Here is a 23,488-nt window from a genome sequence, read left to right as displayed (position 1 = left end):
ACCAACACTGCGCGTCAACAGTTCGGCACAACACTGCACGGAAAAGACTTCTTCTATTCATAATATACAGCAGTGCCCATTTTCGGCACGTTCATACATACTTGTTTTGGACGAATGCAAGGTAAAATCGGCTTACTTTGACATAACAGAGCGTGATGATACGGCGCAACAATGCTTGCGTCGTATCGTCGAGTCAATATTGTCCCAACATGACGTTACCGAAAGTATTCATATGCGCATGACAAAACTTTGGTTTGTACGGGTGCACTCGCCACAATGAAGTCACGTCGTGCGTGAATATTTTCACAGTTGCAAAGAAAATCAGTTCTGCTTGATACGTTTCGGTGACATGTACTGCTGTATAATATGAATAGATCGTGTCAGTCATTGGTGTTTCGGATACGTCACATATACACTACGAAACACATTTCCATATAGAATGCACTAAAGTATTTTTTTCATTCTGCTGTTTACGTGCAGTTGAGCTATACTGGTATATACAGTATTTATACGAAAAGCTATGTAAAAGAGTCACGATATGACGTTTCCGAAAATATTCATTTGCACATGACAGCAATTTCGTTAGTACGGGCGCACTCGCCACTATAACGTAACGTCATGCGTGAATATTTCCACAACTGGATTCTGCTTGATACGTTTCGGTGACATGTACTTCTGAATAATATGAATAGATCGTGTTGGCTACTGCTGTAACATATACGTCACATATACATTACGGAACATATGAATGTGTCCATATAGAATGTACTAAAGAATATTTTTCGTACTTCTGCTTACGTGCAGTTGCCTGTCCGTGCTGTAAATCGCCCTGTATCACGTCGCTCTGCACAAAAGACACCTAAACTGTCAACTTCAAACTATATATATACATTTTCTTGAACAATCAATTGAAAGTATTGAATATACAGTATATGCGTCATTCACGAAACGAACGAGCAGATAAAATTAAACGTGTCAAACATCGACAAAGATATTTATCCAGCGAGTCACTGAAAGGGTTAATGACGCATCGACTGGAGGGGTGGGGGGGGGGAGGGGGAAATCACCATATCACCTTCGGCCTAATATTTGTCTGACAGGTTTGTACACAATTCGTCCCCTTCTCCTGCCTTCCATCGCCACCTTCCGCACTATTAACGAACTGGGAGGGTAGGGGGTTAGGAAGTTCAGGTCTATTGACGTCACGCGTTTGGCACAAATGTTCTTGTCAGAAGGGCAGACGATACTGAAGCCACCCCTTTCCCCCCTCCTTTTACCGTTCCCTCGCTGAAGGGTGGTGGAACAGTCCAAGCCCTATGCCATAACTGAAGAGTCTTATACGTAGAATGAGCGTTTTATCCATTTAATGAATATGGTTTGACGTGCAAATGTCCATGTTGTGTAAATTCATTATAATCGACGTCTTCTGCGTGACATGGCCATTCTCTAATTACAATGCTCGTGAGGTGAATTATTATAATACCTATCTATGTACTACTATACTATGCTAGTACATATATAGGTAATACACGTGGAAGTATGAGTAATGTATCATATTAGTACGATGTATGTACGTCATAGAGAATATTATTGGGACAAATTATATAAATGTATGATATTAAGTAATTATATCTACCGTTTTCTTGCTCCCACTTGAGCATAATAAATCACTTTTAACTTAAATTATGCAAACTAATTGTAAAATTGGTATCTACATATGTACTATTACGTTCCAGGGGTAGCATATCATTTTTACAAATTTGATTGGGGTGATGGCGATTCCATCAACATCCCAATCAATATTTATTTATTTTATTAAAGTTCAATACAAGCTATGAGAAATGAAGGCAACTCGTTTAAGGCACTGAATCTTTTATATATATATATATATATATATATATATATATATATATATATATATATATATATATATATATATATATATATATATATATTTTAATAATACACTTTAAATTATCACTTATATTCGAGAAAAAATTTGATCTTGTATTTAAAAATGGAACGATGATCTTGAGAAGAGTGTACAACTAATTGTTTATTTATGAGCTATCGTTTTTAATGACTGAATTGATCTGATGTTCTGATCTGAATTATCATTAATGTGATTCCCTGGCCAGAAACATTGTACATTTGATAAATAGATAATATTATACAAAGTAAATTCATATCAATTAACATCCATAGAGACATCTATGGTCATATATGTAAATTTGCAGCATTTTATGCTAACCACTAGTCTATTCTGAATGTAATTATCGACTCTCGTACTGTAGGTACGGCTTGCATAGTCGATTTTTATCGGCTTATTATGACCAATGTTCGGAATTCCTGTCTTATTGCAAAAAAATTGTCTTACTAATTTTATAGATTTGTTATTTCTATGTATGATCCGTGTTCTAAATTCTAAATTAGATCGTCGGAATAATATAGATGATATTAATTTAGGTTGTACGAAGAATTAGTTGATTAATAATAATAATTTTAGAATAGCGCAATCCCTATCATACATTTATAAAATATACATATGTATATCTAGATAATTTAGTATACATATGTATATCTAGATAATTTAGGTGCAAATGATAAAATAAAATAAATAATTTAAATGTTTGGTGGTCCGTGTAGCAATTCCATCCATCGAATACACAGTGATGAATGCAAATGAGTAGTCGCAACACCAAGAAAATGATTTGACGATACCAAGACACAATAACGTAGAGAGCCCGCTCTCATACTGAGAATCGCCTCAAAGTAAGGTACATGCCCTTCCACAAACACCGGATTAAACAGTTTGAAAATATTTCGCTAGAATACAACTTGTCTCACAATGAAAGTGTAAGGATCTGTCTATTTTTTTTTCTTACTTTTTCCAACCCACCCATTACTGCGAGTTGTGTAATTATCATTATAACTTTTTGATCAAATTTACAAAAATATAAAAGCGTTGTTAGAAAATTTAAACTATTTAAAACATAAATAGAAAATCAAACTGTATGTGTACCAAAAGACGCTTTGTATTCTATAGCTCATAGCTCATTTTATAATTAAACTTCAGATTTATCAGAGTAGTTTCAGGTACATTCTACCATACAGAGATTGCTCGATACGATTCATGATTACTATCATTATATGTAAATGTGGACAAAAGTTTCTACATATATATAATATATTTTTTTATTTACATATTAGCCTCAGTGGCATTAAAGAATACTCTAACGTGTCACTGTGCCCAGACATATAAGCACAATATAAATACTATATGTATATAGCGAGACATCTATGTTATAGATAATAAATTTTTGAAATCATTTTTATATATAGCCAGCAGCATAGCTCGGTCGTTTAGCTTCTGCTTAGCGTCGTTAGGCGTCGTGTTCGATCCCATGAACTGACCTCGATTGAAATAATTTTTCTGAATATATCTGTAGTGCTGCTGGTCAGACCTGGATATTAGTGACTCCAAGTCAATCATTTCCTATCAGAGTTTGCCAATTTTCTCTGATTTCATTGTTGAAACGGTTCCCGATTAAAAATTGACTAAAAATCCTTCCTACCTACTATGTCACCACTATTTGAGTATGATTAATGTACAATAAAATTTATGTACAATTCATAAATGTCTCGTTAATTTGCGAGTTTTTCAGTGTCTCGTAATTCAGCAACTTGTATAATAAAAAAAATGCTGCAATGTTTGTAATTGGCCAGGAAGGCGCACTGGGATTACCTGTAAGGCCTTCCTGGTATATATGCAATAAAATTTAATATGTCAACTTAACTTGAAAGATTTCCTCATTCATATTGCAATACAAAACGAGAGAGCCCATAGTAATTGATCAAAAAGCTAGTGTGTTGTAATCAACAGCAATTTGAAACTGTACATTAGTTTGAAAGTACAACAAGCAAACTGTTATTAAACAATTATTTTTCACATAGTAAATAAAAATGCTGTATTGTTTGTAATTAGCCAGGAAGGCGCATTGGGGTTTATATGTAAGGCCTTCCTGGTATAAAATGTAATAATAAAAAAAATATTTAAAAAATAGTGGTGAAAAATAGGATGTTTTTTTCCAATTTGATGGAGGAACCGCTTCAACAATGAAATCAGATAAATTGCCAAACTCTGATAGGAAACGATGACTTGGAGTCACAAAATATCAATTCTGACCAGCAGCATTAAAGATTATACTCAAAATAAATTATTTACAATCACAGTCAGCTCACGGGATCAAACCCGACGACCTCTCAGTGCTTAGTATCAACGCAATGCTGCTGGCTATATGTATGTAAGTTCTACAACGAAGTATTGAAACAACCGATTTAAAATCTGATGTTCTTTCGCTTACGATCTCATTAATAATATGATTCTGTCGAATTTACCCAACACAATAGCTTCCCATTAATAAAAAAATAGGTATATTTTATGTTGAATTGTTGATTTTTTTTTGCCCCCTCGACTGCCCTAAAACGTTTCCTCTCGGATTTAGAGCGCGCCCAATGATAATTAGAGCGCGCCCAACAAATATTTACATATCGAAGACGCGTATAGGTTTTCCAGTAAAAGCTTTTTTCCCTGTCCGACCTCGAATTTTCTCGAGAGGATTTTCCGCCGGGTGGAAAATATGGCGCCGTCGAAACAGCCGGCTCGACAATACTTAAATATGGCGATAAATATTGATTGCTCGTGTAAACACAATATTTTATTTGTGTGTCGTCGTCGCTTTTTAGCACGCACTTTACGAGTTATTATTATTCGGTTCACTTCCGGTCAACGCGATACAATGCTTAGGAGGGAAAGTAAAACTTGACTTTATTATGTATTTATCGTATGTTTGTTAGCATTTATATTTGCCACATACGATGATACTGTGTTGATTCGGCAGCTCGGTTCTAAAAGAACCGATTTCCATTTACAAATTTAGATATGTACATATGTAACTGAATTCAAAACTCTTGGCACGATTCTCGATATCGTTATGGGTATTGTTATATCTTTGACCAGGTTTAAATTTTATTGAAAAAGGTCTTTAAGTTTGTTTTGGCTATTGATGCAAGATATTCCCAATTTTTCTCCTTATATTTCACTATTATTATATGTTTTATGACTATTATTATTTGAACTTTTGATACCATTGTTATAGTATGTACAAATAAGTATTGTATTTCTGTATGTTTAACATATTTTTCGTTTCTTCTGTTATATGTATGTAGTTTTTACCATTGTATCGCATTGGGAATTCCTCTAAGCCACAATGGTCCAAACTTTAAATAAATAAAATAATCTTCGACATGTAGGATGACAAAAACGAAGCGCGACGACCTTAAACTAGCTTATACAATCTATATGTAGTATGATAAAAGGTTCTTAAAATATCTCAGTTCCGAATAGATACTCTCAGTTCAAAATCAAGCCAGAAAGTCGAAATCGTTCAATACAAAGATAGATCAGTACTAGCAGAGAACTGTCAGAATGTGCATATATCAGCATTATAATATAAACATTTTAACATTCATTATATAACCTATTAGTGAATTAAAAATATACATATGTATATGAGAGATAATGAGAGCCAATAATGCAAGTTTTTTAAGATATAGTGTTAAAAAGATAAAATTTTAGGTGTTTTAATAATTAAAATCTGACAGGCTAGTGGCAAAGGGTTAGTTTTCACCGTTTCCAAATTTTTGGATTCTTAAACATGTTTTTAACGATTATATTCCACCATCGAACTAACGTAAGTAATTGAAATCTCTATCAGCGGTCAAACCTTGCAAAATGGTAAACTTTTAAAGTGACCGGAAGAATAAAGGAATAAAGGAAACTAATCAAAGTCTTGTAAAAATGTATTGTAAACATAATTTATGGACAATAAAAGACATTTTAAAATGAAAATCATTACTTTTATTCGCAATAATTTTCTCTATACGTATGTATGCTGTTACTGAAATATCGTTGCAGAATAAAAGAAAATCGTTCTATATGGTCTGTCTTACAAAATTGAAACAAAAGTAATGCTTTCAAATCCTCGATTTTAAGAGACGTTTGTTGTGTTTTAAATGATAAAATTTTAAAAATATATCCTCATTTCAGCTACGACGGCAGTAAGACGAAAAACACGCGCTTCCTATTAGTCAGATAAGATGTTTCGATCAATGGGAATTATTCGTGAGAGTTTCACACTTGCTAGTGGTTCATGACGAAGTTCTTTAATCAATAGGAATCGAGATCTAGAGATTTTCTACTGCCAATATGAATTATAATTGTAAATTTATCAGGCATTGAAATGGCCAATTTCAAACACGTATTATCACGATGTATATAGGCTCTAGATTGATCGTTTCCTATCAGAGTTTGCCAATTTTCTCTGATTTCATTGTTGAAACGGTTCCCGGTAAAATTGGATAAGTATCCTTCCTACCTACTTTATCACCATTATTTAAGACTGATTAATGTACCATAAAATTTATGAACAAGTAACAGATGTCTCGTTAATTTGCGAGTTTTTCAGTGTCTCGTAATTCAGCGACTTGTATAATAAAAAAAAATGCTGCAATGTTTGTAATTGGCCAGGAAGGCGCACTGGGGTTACCTGTAAGGCCTTACTGGTATATATGTAAAAAAAAATATAATATGTCAACTTAACTTGAAAGATTTCCTCATTCATATTGCAATAAAAAACGAGAGAGCCCATAGTAAGTGATTAAAAACCTAGTGTGTTTTTGTTTACTACAAATCAACAGCAATTTGAAACTGTACATTAGTTTGAAAGTACATCAAGCAAACTGTTATTAAACAATTATTTTTCACATAGTGAATTTTGTACGCACTGCTTTACCTTTCACCTTCATATAACGGCTAACATTGGGCACAAGCACACGTCAAGAAAACTCCGTAGTAAATTCTGACGACACTGTTTATTCCATTTTTACGTTTCGACAGGAAAATATCCCCACCCCTGCCCTATCATCCTATACACCATCCCTTTTCTTTGTCGTATCCAGAGCTTTCTTTTTATCACGACCGGAGTAAAAAAAGTGGCACTAGGCAGTAAAAGCGGTCGACATTTGGATGCGTGAAGCTTCCCAGCAACCAAACTCCATGGCAACAGGGTGCGAGACGAGAGCCAACCATAGTCTAGAAAATAAGGGTGGGAAGAGAGTGAGCAAAGGGGGTTGGGGGTGGTAAAAGTCGCGGTTTCAAGGTTGTCTATTGTCGCTGGCCGGCGGCCAACTGTGACGGCACAGTCTCGTCTTGAGAGCTGCCAAAACCTCGGCCTCCACCATAAAACCCCCATATAATAACGTGTATCTTTGTGCACATAAATTGCAAACGAGAATAAAAAGAATACATACATAACTAGGCCAATTCTTCCGCGGTTCGTTGTCCTATCCCGTTTAGGCACAAATGCGAATATTATTGCGCAAGGTCGCTCGTAAAGTATGGACGCACGTGTTATGTACATAAGTGTTGTCATTTTGCGTTTTTATTTTTCGGAGGAAATTCTCAAAATGTTTAGAAATGTGTTGTTAATATGTTGCCCACTACTACATTCCTTTCAATCTCATTATGACAGAAGCGAAATTGAGGAAGCATACTTGATTTGAAATGCTATTTATTCACATCAAGGTCTGAGGAGAACATAGTCGAGCTTCTCATTTCCGACTAGAGGAAATATATATGTGAGTAAAATCGAAGTAAGGAAACTGGTTGAATTTAGATGGAAACGACTCTTAATCTAAATATGTATACATATGTAGATTTAGAGTCAGCAGCCAGCCAGTCTAAAGCCAGCAGTTTGGCTTAGTGGTAGCGTATATATTTAGCACCACTGAGGTCAAAGGTTCGAGTCCTCGCCACTGCTGGTTAGATTTGGGGGTTTTGTGACTCCAAATCGATCATTTCTCTATCAGAGTTTGCCAATTTTATCTGATCATTGCTGAAACGGTTCCTGAAAATTGGTATTAGATCTAATCCTGTTGTCACAAAAATCTGCCTGTGTATAATTTGTAATAATTATACACAGTAATCTGAAATCTATAGATGTCTCTATAGACATCTCTATAATTTCGTATTTATTTATGTATAAAAATTGTATACAAAAAAAAATCTAAAAATAATCCATAGATGTCTCTATGATTATTATTTCTGATTAATTGTTATATGCTATATATTCTGATTGTATATGTATGTATTACTGTATTTCTGATTTCTGATTGTTTATGTATTCTGTATTTCGTTAACGTACACCCGTCACATTGGAGCAAATCTGTAATGGCGAGTGTATATTGATTTGTAACAATAAAATAAAATAAAAAATAAAAATATGTAGTAACAGTGAAATTATATTTCAAGTGAAAATATATTTTCAGTGACTTTTCAGTTAAATCATAACCAGTTACATTTTCATGATAGGATAGGTTAGGTTAAGTAAGGGTTGGCCCTATTTAGTTAAGATTGCGTTGTTCGGGTTAAATTTATGGAGTTAAACGTCGTAAATTAATTGTTTGATACATTTTCATTGCTTGAATTGGTGAAAATATATTTTCAATAGAGAAGATATATTTTCACTTGAAATATGCTTTCACTGTAATATATACAAAAGGAGAACATAGTCAAGCTTCTCATATCCGATTAGAGTAAATATATATGTATACATACATACATTATACATATGTGTGTAAAATCGAAGTAGGGAAACTGGTTGAATGTAGATGGAGACGACTCTAATTTGTCATATGTACATATATACAATTTATTATATATATATATAAATATATATATTTTTATATATATATATATATATATATATATATATATATATATATATATATATATATATATATATATATATATATATATATATATATATATATATATATATATATATATATATATATATATACTTTAAATAAAATAAATAAATAAATATATATTAATGTCCAAGTGATCACTCCAGTTTGTTCACGAATATTGCTAACAGCAAAGGCTATTTTCAAATAGACTCGCCAGTTTTTGTATGAAACTCGTAGTTGTCAAAACTTTTGAGCAGTCAAACCTTTAAGATGTCAAAACTTTTGAGCAGTCAAACCTTTGAGATGTCAAAACTTTTGAGCAGTCAAACCTTTGAGATGTCAAAACGCAGGATGTTTAAAAGGGAAATCCAATATAAACCGTATGAAAAAGTTGTTATATTTCCCATTTCTGCTAATATTAAAAATATTTCAAGCTAGGGTAAGCATACTCACATAGAGGATGGGACAAACGATCGAGAATACTTAAACTTATGCCTATTAGTTTGTGCACGAACAAACTAGTTCATTTGTGTACACTATAACTTTTTTAGAGTGGTTCGTGTATAAATAAACTAGTACGTTCATGATCGAAATAAATGTGCACTTAGACTGTAACATAAATATGTATATGTACAATGAGCTAGTGGATTATAAAACCGTCAGTAATACATATGTATAAATTCAGTATACATATATGTAATTACGGTGACCATATGTTTATATATAAAGACTCGTTTTATGACTTCAATAAATGCTTTCTTAAATAAAAGTTCATAACATTTATTATAAATTATTAGCATACAAAATTTAGAATTTTAAAAGGTCATATTTATTACACACTATTGAAATTTAAAAGACATTAACCGTTAGAATAAGTACGTTTAGATAAAAAAAATATATTGAGAAAGAAAACCAATCTTTATAAACGTGTTCAAGTGAAAAAATAGCGGAAAAAATGTTGATAATAACATCACGGAAAAAAGTACATTTTTGAGTTTGAAAATTTGCTAGACAATTAAAACTATCAATAGGAAAAACATGGGACTATTATTTGCAATATTGTATTTTTGCATAGCAATACTAGATTTTGAGTTAAATGCTATAAAAACCAAAAAACTGTAAAAACCGCGCATTTTTTTTAAACGCTTATATGTCATTAACAATAATCTCATTAACAATAAGAAACCAACAAAAATCATTGTCATGTTTGAATTTAGTGAAGATTGATTTATCTCCACTCCGTTAATGTACGTAGGTTATTTTTGTAGCTCAGTGTAATTAAAGCAGGTTTATGAATTTTATTTTTAAATATTCGATATTCGAGATTGCAAAATATATGACAAAAGGGCAATTTTAGAATATAAATAAATATAAAGGACAATCTAGTGAAGTATCTGTCCTCTTAAATAAAGGACGTATGGTCAGCGTATACATGTACGTACATATTATATAATAGATTATCTCATTGATCAATATATCTGACAATTCATCTATATGTACATCATACATATGTATATCCTTTACTAAAAATAATTATAAATTTATTTTTATTTCAAAACGAAAATTTTAAAGAAAAAAGGTGATCTGTAATACTATTATATATTTACTGCGTACTTTGCACGTGTTTTTATATTTTATCCGCTTGCATTTGGGTCAAATATAAAATTTTAAACGGGAAATTTTTATACCAACAAACAGCAAGAAAGGGAAAAAATCCCTTATTCGTACAAAAATAATAATAAATAAGTGATGAACAATGAGATTAATTAAAGAGGCGAGATTCGCTCGAGCGTGCAACGATAAGGGGTCACACTTTCTTTTGTTGGACGTTCAACTTGAACGCCCGTCGCGATAAAAACGAACCTCCCAGCGACACAATTTGCAACATCGATTTTCAAAATGAAGAAAAAGAAAATAAAGCAGATGATTTTACGCTGATTTTTCCCCCGCCTCCGTTCAAAAGTGCACGAGCAGCGGATGTGCAGCGAAGTGCGATAGTTTATAGCCGGAAAACGCTTACTCTTTTACAGGGTCGAATAGGGAAGTGTGTAATATATTTTGCAAATTTCGCTTACACGAGTGCATACATATATGTATGTATATTGTACATCGTACGACATGGGTGTGTGTAATTAAATGTGTGACGGCTGTACTAAATCACACGACAAATTAACATCAACCGGCCTGGCAATAAATCACCGATTCAACTTCGCTTGCTGTATGGTAGTCGTTGGAAAAATTTTAAATTGAAAATTCGAGTGCTAAAAGTGAGGCCAGCTCTATCCAACACGCAAGCCTACTTTTTACATACTATATATTAAATATATTTCAAAGATACCGGTTCTATTGCTTTATACTCCACTATACAGAACCTATTGTTGGATGATTTGATGGGTAGCATGGTTATTCTTTTATGTTGAAACGTTTCGACTGTTAGGTTTGATAAAATCGGCAGATTCTGGATGACTGAAAAATATAACATGCCGGAAAAGCGGATGTTATATAAGTGAACCCTAACTGTTTTTATATTATTATGAAGATTTTAATGAAAAACCCAACATTTTGAACAACGTTATACAACTGAAAGAGCTTTTTTTCAAAGTTAACAATAATTCCCAAATTTTTGAGAGGCTTGGGTGATGAATTCCTCTTACAATGAGAACCATAAAACTGCACCCATCTCCATCTCTATTAAATTGATACTACCGATATCAAAATGATGATATTCGCTAACTCTATACTGATTTAGAGCTCGTTGATATTCAACGAAAAAAATCTCACAATACATCAGAATGTTGAAGAAAATAGAGATAACAAAATAGTTTGAGGATAACAAATTTAAATCAGCGGTCGCCAATCAAGAAAATTTTGGAGAAGCGCAAAAATATTACGTTTTTTATATTTTAACAATAATATTCTACGGAATTCTTATATTCTGAGTGAAAATTATCGCTTTTACAAAATATTCACAAACAGAATATTATATAAGGCATAGATAGCGTGTCGTTATAGTGACGGATTCCAAAAATACGGACATTTTTCAGTATCGGTACTACCGAAAAACTTCCAATATCGGTATTTAACGGTATTGATTTTTTATAAAATTTGATTAATTACCAATAAAATATTAATTAATTATTTTTCAGTAAATTATTTTCCTGTTCAGCGAGTGTCAAAAAATGTAAATAGATTTTTGCATGCTCCTTGTTTAAATTTTTACTTTATATGTACATACGTAGTAACAATAGATGAAGTTTTGTGATCATGTGAAAATTCGAACTCGAGACTTTGACTGATTCGAACTCAGAATCGATTACGATCACGTTTTCATGGTCTAAAAAAAATGTGTGTATGTGTGTATGTCTCTGTATTTTGGGGATTTTTTTTAATATGGAATGCTTTTTTAGCTTTTAAATATTATATATGTATGTACATTTTTAAAAAACTAAGCGGCTCCTTTGAATAGCAGGTCAAAAATGATATTGAATGTTGACTCTTTCTTCGACTAATCCATACAAACTAGACGATACAACTTTTTCTTCGAAATTCAAAAAAATACAACTGACAACAATTGAAATTATTACATTTCAGTACTACCGGTAGTAGCGAAGGTCTAATTTTGAGCCAAAACTGTTAAAGCTGGCTTCGGTTGTAGCGGTATTAGAATCCCATTGATCAGTTGTAAATTTGAAACAACATATGTATGTAAAAAAAAATGTGTAATACGCTCAAATGAACTTCATACTGAATCACCACATTACAATAAATAAAGTCGCTTCACAAGTAGCAATAAAACAGACACTATTCTTAAAAATCTTGAATTTGCAATTAAAACAATGACTGAACACTTCACTAAGTGGAAAATTCAAATTAATCAAACCAAAACAGACGCCATATTCTTTAGTGTTAGAAAGCATAAGCCAAGTTCAGATCTGAAAATCCCCTCTGGAGAAAGTCTGAAATGGCAGTCAGTAATAAAATATTTAGGAGTAACGTTCGATAAAAGAATGAGATGGGCACCTCACATTGAGGCAGCGAAATGCAAGGTGATGCGGGGTATATCCTCAATATATCCAATATTTAATCGCCATAGTTCTTTATCAACTCAAAATAAAATAAAATTATATCGCGCGATCATATTACCATTATTAATCTATGCTTCACCTGTATGGAATAACGCCTCGAATACTAATCTTTCCAAGCTCTAAGTAATACAAAATAAATCCCTAAAAATAATTTATAATACACCCATATATACTAACTTGAAAAAAACTGCATGCCATATATAATATTCCGTTTGTGACAGACATTACTAACAAACTAACTATGGTTATTAGTGATTCTATAACAGAATCACTAATAACCATACTAACACACTTGTGAAGAGTGTCGGTGATTACAACAAAATGTCTATACCCTTAAGGTATAACACACAGATTACCTAAACACAATCTGCTTTAGGTCATCGACTTTAGAGACTTTTTAATTAATATTATGTATTCGATGTATTATGAACATTTATAAGGATTGTAAATAGGTTTTTGAGCTCTTTTTCCTATTATTTTGTAGATTAACATTAGAATAATATAATACTATGATTACTAACCAAATTAAATTAAATTGTAAAATAGAAAATGATCAGTAGATCAGTAGCTATTAAAATAGATATAATATGTATTGTGAACATAATTTCGTAATAATAAAAAGCATTTAAAAATCAAAAAAACAATACATAAAAAAACACAATGAAACCAAAACAATAAAAATAATACATATTTGCGACTTACTCGGGAGGATCATAGTTGAACCTGGCGATGTAGACACAGCATCTGCCCTTGCCGGGGATGTCCAGCATGTCCACCTGCCCTTCAGCACCCCCGTTCAGATAGTGTCCTCTCCCTTTTTTGGGAAAACAATAACGAGACATGAATACTACAAAAAAAGTCACATACTGTAGTAGAACATAAGATTCACACACGCACGAGATTATCAAACGTCCAACTGACAATCTCGAACTACTTGGCACCAAGATCAGCGCGGTCCAGCGACGCGCATGCGCGAAATTCAAATGCGTACAACATCCGCATAGTATATACTATGTGTACATTGAATTACATACATACAATACTAATAGTATTATTGTACATATCGTATTCCATTAGGTAGTTGTTAACTGTGGAAGCAGGTTAAATATATGCGTGTCGTTCGAATCGCTTCTTACGCAATGTAACGTCACTTGCAGAGTCGTGTTTTGTCGTACGTAGGCGTAGTGGTATAAATCGATTCGAGGGTAGTTCAAAAATAGCCCCAAATGAGAACCCTAGGAGACGGTATGTGGTAAGTCATGGGGAAATTTAACCGTTGACTGCATTCAAGTTCGAATTATTTTAAAAAAATACTTTAAATCGTGATTTATATTATAATCTCGATTTTCCTTCTTCTTTTAAGTAGCACGCCTTAAGAGGGCTGTACACCTGAAATCTTAAAAATTTTATTGCCGTTCCTTTCTTCGATATATGTATTGAATGAATGTATATATTGAGTGAATGCGACAATATATATCAATATATATATTGAGTGAATTCGAAAGTTGCGCTTCCACCAGATAATACGTATTTAAAATCGACAAAATCGAGGCTTCGTATTCTCCTATTTTCTCCTCCAAAACTGGACCAATTTTTAAAAAAATTTCATCATCGGTATGAGAAAAATATTTTCTATTGGCGTATTTTTTTTTTTAATCGACCGTTAAATAAGCATGCTTGACTCTTTTCGTGGGTGTAAAAAAGAGGCGATTTTATAGATGTTTGGCGGCTCCTACCTACTATAAAAAATAATTAATCAAAAAAATAAAACGATAGATGCACCCCAATGGTGGACATCCAAAGCATATTAAAAAATAATTTCTCTGGTGCCATAATTGAGGAAGGGAGAAGTATAGTACGTTTGTATGAACAAGGCGCTGGTGTCTATCCCTCTTAAGTGTGTGTATGTAAATGAATCCTTACGAAGCGAATTCTAATAAATAAAATATAATGAAGCATCTGTGAAAGATTTTCCTTCAATTGTTTTCTTTTAAAATTTAAATGGGGTGGGAAAAACAACAAAGATGCAAGCAAACGTTGTATGGAACCATTCTAATAAATAAAAATTGAGAAATTAGCCAATTAGAGAAAAACTAGCAGCATAGTTGCGTTAATGCTAACCACCGAGAGGTTTCCGGGTTTGTTCCTGTGGTTTGACTTTGATTGAAAATTATTTATTCTGAGTATTACCTGTAATTCTGCTGTTTAAATTTGGATTTCGTGTCGTTTCCTGTCAGAGTTTGACTATTTATCTGATTTCATTGTTGAAACGGTTCCTCATCAAAATTTGGCAAAAAACCCACTATAAAACTACTATTTGAATATGATTTTAAAAATTTATAATCTATTAAATACATACATACAATTTTAATACCATAGATGTCCCTCTGGGGCAACTCGACAGTGGCATCATGGGAAAATATTAAATTGGGTCCTTAGGCTATACCGCCTTTCCAAAAGTATAAATAAAACAGAATAGGTACTCCAAATATTCCACTCATTCAATACTCCATTATAAAAATATAACAGAAGAGGTACTCCAAATAATCCAAAAGCTATCAAGATATTAAAAAATCAATATATTATACATACATATATATGTATGTGGTTTCAATGCATACTAAGCATTTTAAAACTGGTCCCACTGCGAACAAAACGGGTTAGAATGAACAAAACCGTATTATAATCGATTTGTATGAAATTATATTGATTTTTAAAAAATACGTTAAAATAAGTAAAACAAGCTTTTTTATCTTTACTTCTTTTCAATCTGGCCCTAATGAGATTTAGCCAAAAATCAATATATAAAATTTATATTTTGCCATTACGAGTTTTACCCCTGAGCAACACCTACATACATATAATAGCGATATAAATTTATAAATTTGAAATCATATTAAAATAGTAGTTAGGATGGTTTTGCCAATTTGACGAGGAACCGTTTCAACAATGAAATCAGATGAATCGACAAACTCTGATATGAAACAATCGACTTGGAGTCACAAATATCCACATCTGACCAGAAGTACTGCAGAAATACTCAGAATGAGTTCACTTCAATCGAGGTCAACCCAGAGCTTGAACCCGGGAACCTCTCGGTAGTTAGCATTGAAGCAACCATCGAGCTATACTACTGGCTTATGAATCTGCAATATCTCTAGTCAAAAATCTAAAATTATTTGAAAAGAATACAATACAAACAAATGAATGTATGCACATATGTACATACATACATACATATAATATAATATGTAACACAACATTATATATAAAAGCATAATTTTACTTGGCATTTACATACATAATCACTTACAACGTATTCATGTATAAAAATACACATTCAAAGCTTTGATTCCATCAAAACAATTATGACTTTACCAAAACAAAACTCTACGAACAAACAAACGGATTATTACGACATCCTACAAATTTTTCAAAGGGAAAGTTTAGTATTGTAAAAAATTGCACAATACGTAGCCCTCAAAATGCGAAGTTTAATTAACTTCCGGCTGAATTTCAACATCTCAGATAACGCAAATCGAGCTGTGTAAAATCATCATCGGCACACATGGACACGTCCTATCCCCGAAAAATATTGCACAACATACCACATCGAAATACACCCACGTTTTCAATACGCACTCCCCCTGCGATAAATTGACCGCCAAAATTATGCACATTTTTTCGCAATAGCCTGCGTACAGTATGTAAATTCCGATTCGGGCTGCCGGAATTTCGGGAACACCGCAATGCGTTTTAAATCAGCGACATTACCTTCTCGATCCGAGCCTGGATAGGAGACCCGGGCAGAGCGTGGAGCTTACACACAAAGGTGTATAAAATAATGTATAAAAATTATTGCACGAATATCGGAACAAAATACGGCTCTTTATTCGCACGAGCGAGATCGGCGCTTAACCCTTTCGCCGCGAGTATTATTTATATTATATAATTTTCGTTCGATATCCGAGGGTCGCACGCCCGGATTTTCTCGGATTCGATCCCTGTGGCCGATTACGTCGACCTCTTTATTTCTTCGTTTCTGTAATTTATTTTAAATCTAAAATACACATAAAATCCGCTACACATCTACGATATATACCTATCGTATATAAATATTAATCTTTTTTCTTTGGTTTTCGACTCTCGATTGTGTGGATATTTCATTTTTGCGTGAGTCGCAGACAAAGAAATTTTTCGATTTGTATTCATACGACGACGGCCATTCCATTCTGTATTGCACGAAAAATGAACTAAGCAAAATGCCCCTTTCTTAGATATATATATATATTATATATGTACATACATACGTATATACTTTTATGTATGTATACCCATAGCTAGCATTGGCGTAACTAGCGCCACCGATGAATAAGAGCACTTTAAAAGTGACCTATTATGTTAATTTACACACAAAAGAAGTTTAATAAAATCTCTGCACGTCAAAGGATCGAATATTAGTTTTTCGCAAATATATCAAATGTATTATTCAAAAATCCTCTCTTGTGGTTTTTGATAATTTGAATTTGAACAGTATATGTATGTACATATATGTATGTATATATGAGCCGTTATATTTGAAAGTCGCGGAAGTCCAATTTTCAGTTCCAAAAACACCATTTCTATTTTGCATAATTCACAAATTGTTATCACTTCTTGTAATTCTATATGTCCAGAACCTTGGAATATCTGAATAACCGTATTACAGGCCACCAGTGTTTTTAAATATTGTTAAACTCTAAACATTAGCTTAAATGTTTTGCGAGATATCTCTTGAAATGATGAAAAGAGAGCTTATGCCACTTTCAATTATAACGGCTCATGTGTGGATGCCCCTTCTAAGTCAAGAGTGCCGAATGCATCTACACATTCGCAGAAATGGCAAGCTCACATAAGTTTGGGTAGTCCGCCAATAATACCGGGTTGACACAATGCGAGTAGCTTGGTCGTCCAAAACGTAAAAAAATGGTTAGTTCACTTACTGTAACGTTGCAAGTAACATCCATGCTACTCGCATCATGTCAGACCGGTATGAATGTAAAGACACAGCTTCAGGGCCTTTTACTAAGATAGATACAACTGGCGATTGAAATATGAAACCTAAACAACGTCATAATACCGGGTTGACACAATACGAACGCACTCGGACCGATTTCACTAAGTTGGTCACTCGGGTGTTACTCGTTACGTTTTCACATTACGAGTGACTCAACCGAGCGTCTTAAGAGGGCTGGACAGCAGCGCCTTGTCCATACAAACGTACTATACTTCTCCCTACCTCAATTGTGGCACTAGATAAATTATTTTTAATATGCTATGGATATCCACCATTGGGGTGCATCTATCGTTTTATTTTTTTGATTAATTATTTTTTATAGGAGCTAGGAGCCGCCAAACATCTATAAAATCGCCTCTTTTTTACACCCACGAAAAGAGTCTAGCGTGGTTATTTAACGGTCGATTTAAAAAAAAATACGCCGATAGATGCACAGAAAATATCTTTTTCATACTGATGATGAATTTTTTTAAAAAATTGGTCCAGTTTTGGAGGAGAAAATAGTAGAATACGAAACCTCGATTTTGTCAATTTAAAACACGTTTTATCTGGTCGAAGCGCAACTGTCGCATTCACTCAATATATATATTGATATATATTGTCGCATTCACTCAATATAAACATACACTCAATATATATATCGAAGAAAGGAACGGTAACAAAATTAAGGTTTCGGGTGTACAGCCCTCTTAAGGTCTATTAATACTATCCAGCAGCTCACAGCTACAGCATAGTACTGAATCTCACGTAAACAACAGCTTCTATTCATATTATAAAGCAACGCACGTTTCGGCAAGTTTTGGCCGAGTGCAAGGCAAAATCGGCATAAATATACATAACAGAACGCGACGATTCGGCGCAATATTGCTTGCGTCGTATCGTTGAATCAATATTGACGTTTCCACAATATGACGTTTCCGAAAATATCCATATGCGCATGCGCACTTTCGTTAGTACGTGTACACTCGCTACTATGAAGTTACGTCGTGCATGAAAACGTGGTCAAATAAAACCGTATTGCTTAATACATTACGGTGGGATGTATAGTATATGTATATGTATAGTATGAATAGATATTGTCTTTGCTGTTACGTCTACGCCACGTTAGACATGAGTGTGTCCATATAAAATGTATCTACCAAAAATATACTTTTTGTACATGCAGTTGCCGATATACATGGTATGAAAATACGAATATTGTGTCAACCCGGTATAAGTCAAAATTAAACTGGATACTTGGCAAGTAAAGAGGAAAAATCATTTTACATGCAGGATTTGTCTCTATGAATCTCTAATCTATTATTGCAAATTTTGTTGACTTACCGTCCATATCAAGGCCTCCTGGCACGTTGGGTATCATTCTGGACATCGGCCTCGTCTGAGAATGCACGAATCCCGGATTCAAAGCTCCGATCCCGTCCAACCCGAACTGGCCGCTGAGAGCCTCCATGCCCCACGAGGTCTGATGATGAGGAGTCACGGGAGTGGCTGCTCTCCCACCGCCGAATCTTCCAGCTCCCAGCTCCATCTCCTCCAAAGGCTTCAGCTTGATATTCATAGCGTTGCTCCCACTCAATCCGCTCCCGATGAGCGGATTCGTGTAAGTGCCCTGTCCATAGGAGAGATTCGAACTCAATCCGGACAAATTTGTATTTCCAGTGAGCCCCGACAGGGCGTTGCTCAGATTGGTACCGATTCCGCCCGTCAAAGAGTTCTGCATGCCGGTTAAGGTCCCCGTCAATCCTGTGGACAGGGGGTTCTGGACGTTGCTCAAACATCCCGACAAGGTGTTGCCGCTCAGTTGGTTCTGCAAACTCGTCGTAAGTCCCATGTTATTGGATAAGCCCGAGGTGAGACCCGGTAAGGTGCTTTGTATTCCGGCTAGGGTGCTCGATATTTGGCTGATGTTGTTGGAGAGGGGGGCTGTGACTGGGTTGGCGAAGGTGACCTGGTGTCCTCCAGATGAGACGTAGCTGCTGGGTGCATAGCTGGAGACAGGATTCGCGTACGAGCTGGTGTGGCCAACCATGGAGTAGTTGACCGAGGTAGAGTTGGGTAGGGTGTAGGACTGAGATGAGCCGTGCATCATAGTGGACAAAGTTGGCATCGTGGAGCTCTGGGAGATGGGCGCGTGGTTCGAGGCGGCATGGGACGATGTATGTAATGGTGAGGATACTGGTGTTGAGTGGTAGTCGCCTATGGTGTGGCTGGACCCGCTAGGTGGCATCCCTGAAAGAAAACTTCCATATTCAAATTCTCGTGCTGGGAAACTACCAAAAAATATAATCAACGTGCATAGAAGAGCGAGGAAACTTCACTAGGAAACTAAAACTGAACTAGTAGAACAAAATATACTATAGGTAACTACGACAGTAGACGACCATCCTTTAAGATAATATTTAGCATTTGAACTAAATCAAATTAAATATTGGAAATATTTCGCATAGCACTAATTCATTAGTGCATTTGCCCTATCTTGTACAAACACACTTTGAAAAAAAAAAGTTGTACTTGACAATGCTGTAAAATTGTTATTAATATCGCTTGTAGTACACGAAGGTTACTCGGAAATCTGTTATCGCACAATTCCCAACATTTTATCTAATCGTTCCCCCTTTCGTGTTGCGCGTATTGATTGAGTTGGCCCGTAAAGAGCTTTTCGACGTGTAATGAGCTTTCGTACCGATCTTGATACGAGCTTATTGCCTACGCACGACATTATTATGTATGTGTGTATGCTTGAACTAGTCCATTGACCCTATTTATTTATACATTAAAATCTATACAGCTAGTTAAATCGGTCGGCTACACCCAGGTTAAAAATTTGATTTAAAAATAAATTACAAATTTGATCAACATCGTTGTGCTCTCTAAATGTGTAGCAAATTAAATTAAGAACTCTTATTTTTCTATGGGTTTAATAGTGTAGACTTATGTATATATATCTACAGAAAATTATCCAAATCAGACTTGCTTTGTGAACATAATCATACCTTTCTTATATTCCTGTAATTTCAATCTTATCTACATATATTCCCTCTATACTAATGATTCTAGTCCATTGTAATGGACCTCTACAAAAATAAGTAGAAATCTACTGACCTTTATACTATAAACATTAATTACAAAAACTATTTTAAAAAAATTTCCAAATGGAAAAAAAATCAAGCACAATTAATTTCACTGAGCAATAAAAAATCACGTTTTTTACTTACCGGGGCGTAAACTAATCATTTTTACTAAGTTTGACCCATTAAATATAAATATGACAATGCTTTTTGTTGGCTTCCTCCCGCTTATGATATATGAGCGTTTAAAAAAATGTACAACTTTACAGATTTTTTGATTTTATAAGTCTTTAATTCAAAATTTAGTATTGCAGTGCCAAAAGTGTATTCTATTTATTACTTTCAGATACATATAATTAATTATCTAGTGAATTTTAAAAGTCAAAAATATATATTTTTACACATTTTTTACTGGGCCAGTTTTATATTCCAATACGTTAACAAGGATTGGTTTTCAATCTCAATATTTACTCTATCTACAATAGTAACAATAGATGAAGTTTTGTGATCATGCGAAAATTCAAATTCGAGCACTGATCACGTTTTCATAATTTTTTTCGATCACTAATCACGTATAAATTTGAGCGGCAAATGATTTTAAATTATATTATTACTCATCACCATAGAAGTAGAATGCATATAATCGCTCTCAGCCTCCAAAAATGTTGCTACAAAATCTCTGCGCGGCGGAGTTTGTTCATTGTTTGCTAAGCTTCGTCTCTCTCTCTCGTCTCTCTTCTGACTTTCCGTCTCTCTCTTCGATGGCTCGCTTTTAGACGATACTTTTGATAACAATGACCATTATATGCATTCTTTGACACTTCTGCAATGACACTTCTATGCTCATCACTAGAGGTAGGATAGCCAAGGGGCCGCTCTTTGTTCCATTGTTGTAAATCCTTTGTAAAAAAGGTTCGGCAAACCTTTAACAATGCATTTACAACATTTGAACAATACGGGGCACCTTCTGGGTCCGGGCTTTACTCATTACGCATGATGCGCTAGAGTAGGAATTTCCGTTATTTATCTAGCTCTTGCATCGTCCATACATCAACAACAGCAGTTTTTAACTCAATTTGAAATCATTTACCACTGTAATTAGTACGTATAGATAAAAAGAAATATATAAAAAATCAATCCTCATAAACTCATAATATTAAAAAAGTATATTTTTGACTTTTAAAATTTGCTAGATAATTAAATATCAGTATTTTAAAGCAATAAAAATCACAATCAATAAGAAATACATCGGCCTATTGAATCCAATACTCATTTTTAGCACAGCAATACTAGATTTTAAATTGAAGACTGCAATTGCCAAAAATCTGTAGCACTTATTATCTAAACGAGAGAAAACCAACAAAAATCATTGTCATATTTGAATTAAATAAACTAAATGTAGTAAAAATCGATTTAGATGATTTAGCCTCCATTCCAGTCATTTTTTCCGTTACTCAGTGTTATTAAGTAAATTAATATACAATAACTATTTATCTTAGAACTGGAAAATGCATCACAAGTGAAAATTTTCGGAAAATGCACCACTACTTCGTTATTATTTTAAAATCCAAATTCACAAACTCCCTCGAATCTATTCATGGATCCTCAAAAGATCCATGAACCATACATAGGTCAAGAAACCCTGCTCTGCACTCTCGAGTACCATTTGAGCGCATTTATATTCCATTCAATTCGCACACCCCACCACCTATTTTCATTCGTACTTACGATATATCCACTTTAGTCATACTCATCGTCCACTTACTCCTCCAGCTATTTGAAGTGCACTTTAAACAATTCGAACGCAATATTCTTAAATTCAATATAAAAACTGTTATTCTACATACATATATCTATAAATAGAGCGGAATATTGGCTCGATCCTTTGCAAGCGCTCCACCCTTAATTTCATTATTCCTCTCCCTTGCACCCGATCATACTCACAACCTGACCTAGATATAGGCCAAGTACATGTATTCAGGGGAAATCTGGGCACTATAAGGGAAAATATATTGATTGTTTTACATATGTTGTTACCGTGCGTGGTCGATCTGGTGTGGTCGAGTTCGGCGAGGATGCGATTGTCTTGTTCAATTTTGGCCATGATTCTCTCGATTTCGGTGGAGGGAGCCGGGGGCCTTGGGGGTTGCCAGGAGACGGTGGGGCCCGAGGGGGCCACGGACGACGTTGCCCCGGAGACTCCGCCCGCGCCCCCTCCCCGCCGTCTCACAGCCGCTGCCAATTCTAGCTGCAGCTCCTCACAGCGGACGGTCTCTAATGCAGCCTGAAATGCACACAATTAAGTCAATAATAAAACCAATACTAGCTGAACACACCTACATATGTAATTTGTCGGTCTCCGTGACGAGCCGGAATGTTAAATTACAGAAAACGCAAATATCGGAAGGCAAAGATCGAAAATCGAAAGATCGTAAGTCGAAAGATCAAAAAAAAGGGTGCATGGTAAA

The 23,488-nt window shown here is 34.3% G+C and overlaps 1 protein-coding gene across 1 annotated transcript in view; it reads right to left on the bottom strand.

Annotated features, from left to right (window-relative positions):
- The window catches only part of Rbp (RIMS binding protein), a 65,808-nt gene that overhangs the window by 35,468 nt on the left and 6,852 nt on the right, over window positions 1-23,488 (bottom strand). Inside the window, exons 2-4 of the mRNA XM_077439147.1 lie at window positions 23,058-23,304; window positions 19,276-20,181; window positions 13,599-13,743 (exon numbers count right to left, since the gene is read on the bottom strand). Coding sequence (XP_077295273.1) covers window positions 13,599-13,743; window positions 19,276-20,181; window positions 23,058-23,304 — 1,298 coding nt within the window. The remainder of the gene's footprint in view (window positions 1-13,598; window positions 13,744-19,275; window positions 20,182-23,057; window positions 23,305-23,488) is intronic.

Source organism: Arctopsyche grandis, chromosome 1 (assembly GCF_051622035.1).
Source record: "Arctopsyche grandis isolate Sample6627 chromosome 1, ASM5162203v2, whole genome shotgun sequence".
NCBI lineage: Eukaryota > Metazoa > Arthropoda > Insecta > Trichoptera > Hydropsychidae > Arctopsyche > Arctopsyche grandis.
The sequence above is the reverse complement of the archived record's forward strand: the minus strand, read 5'-3'. Positions and strand labels throughout refer to the sequence as shown.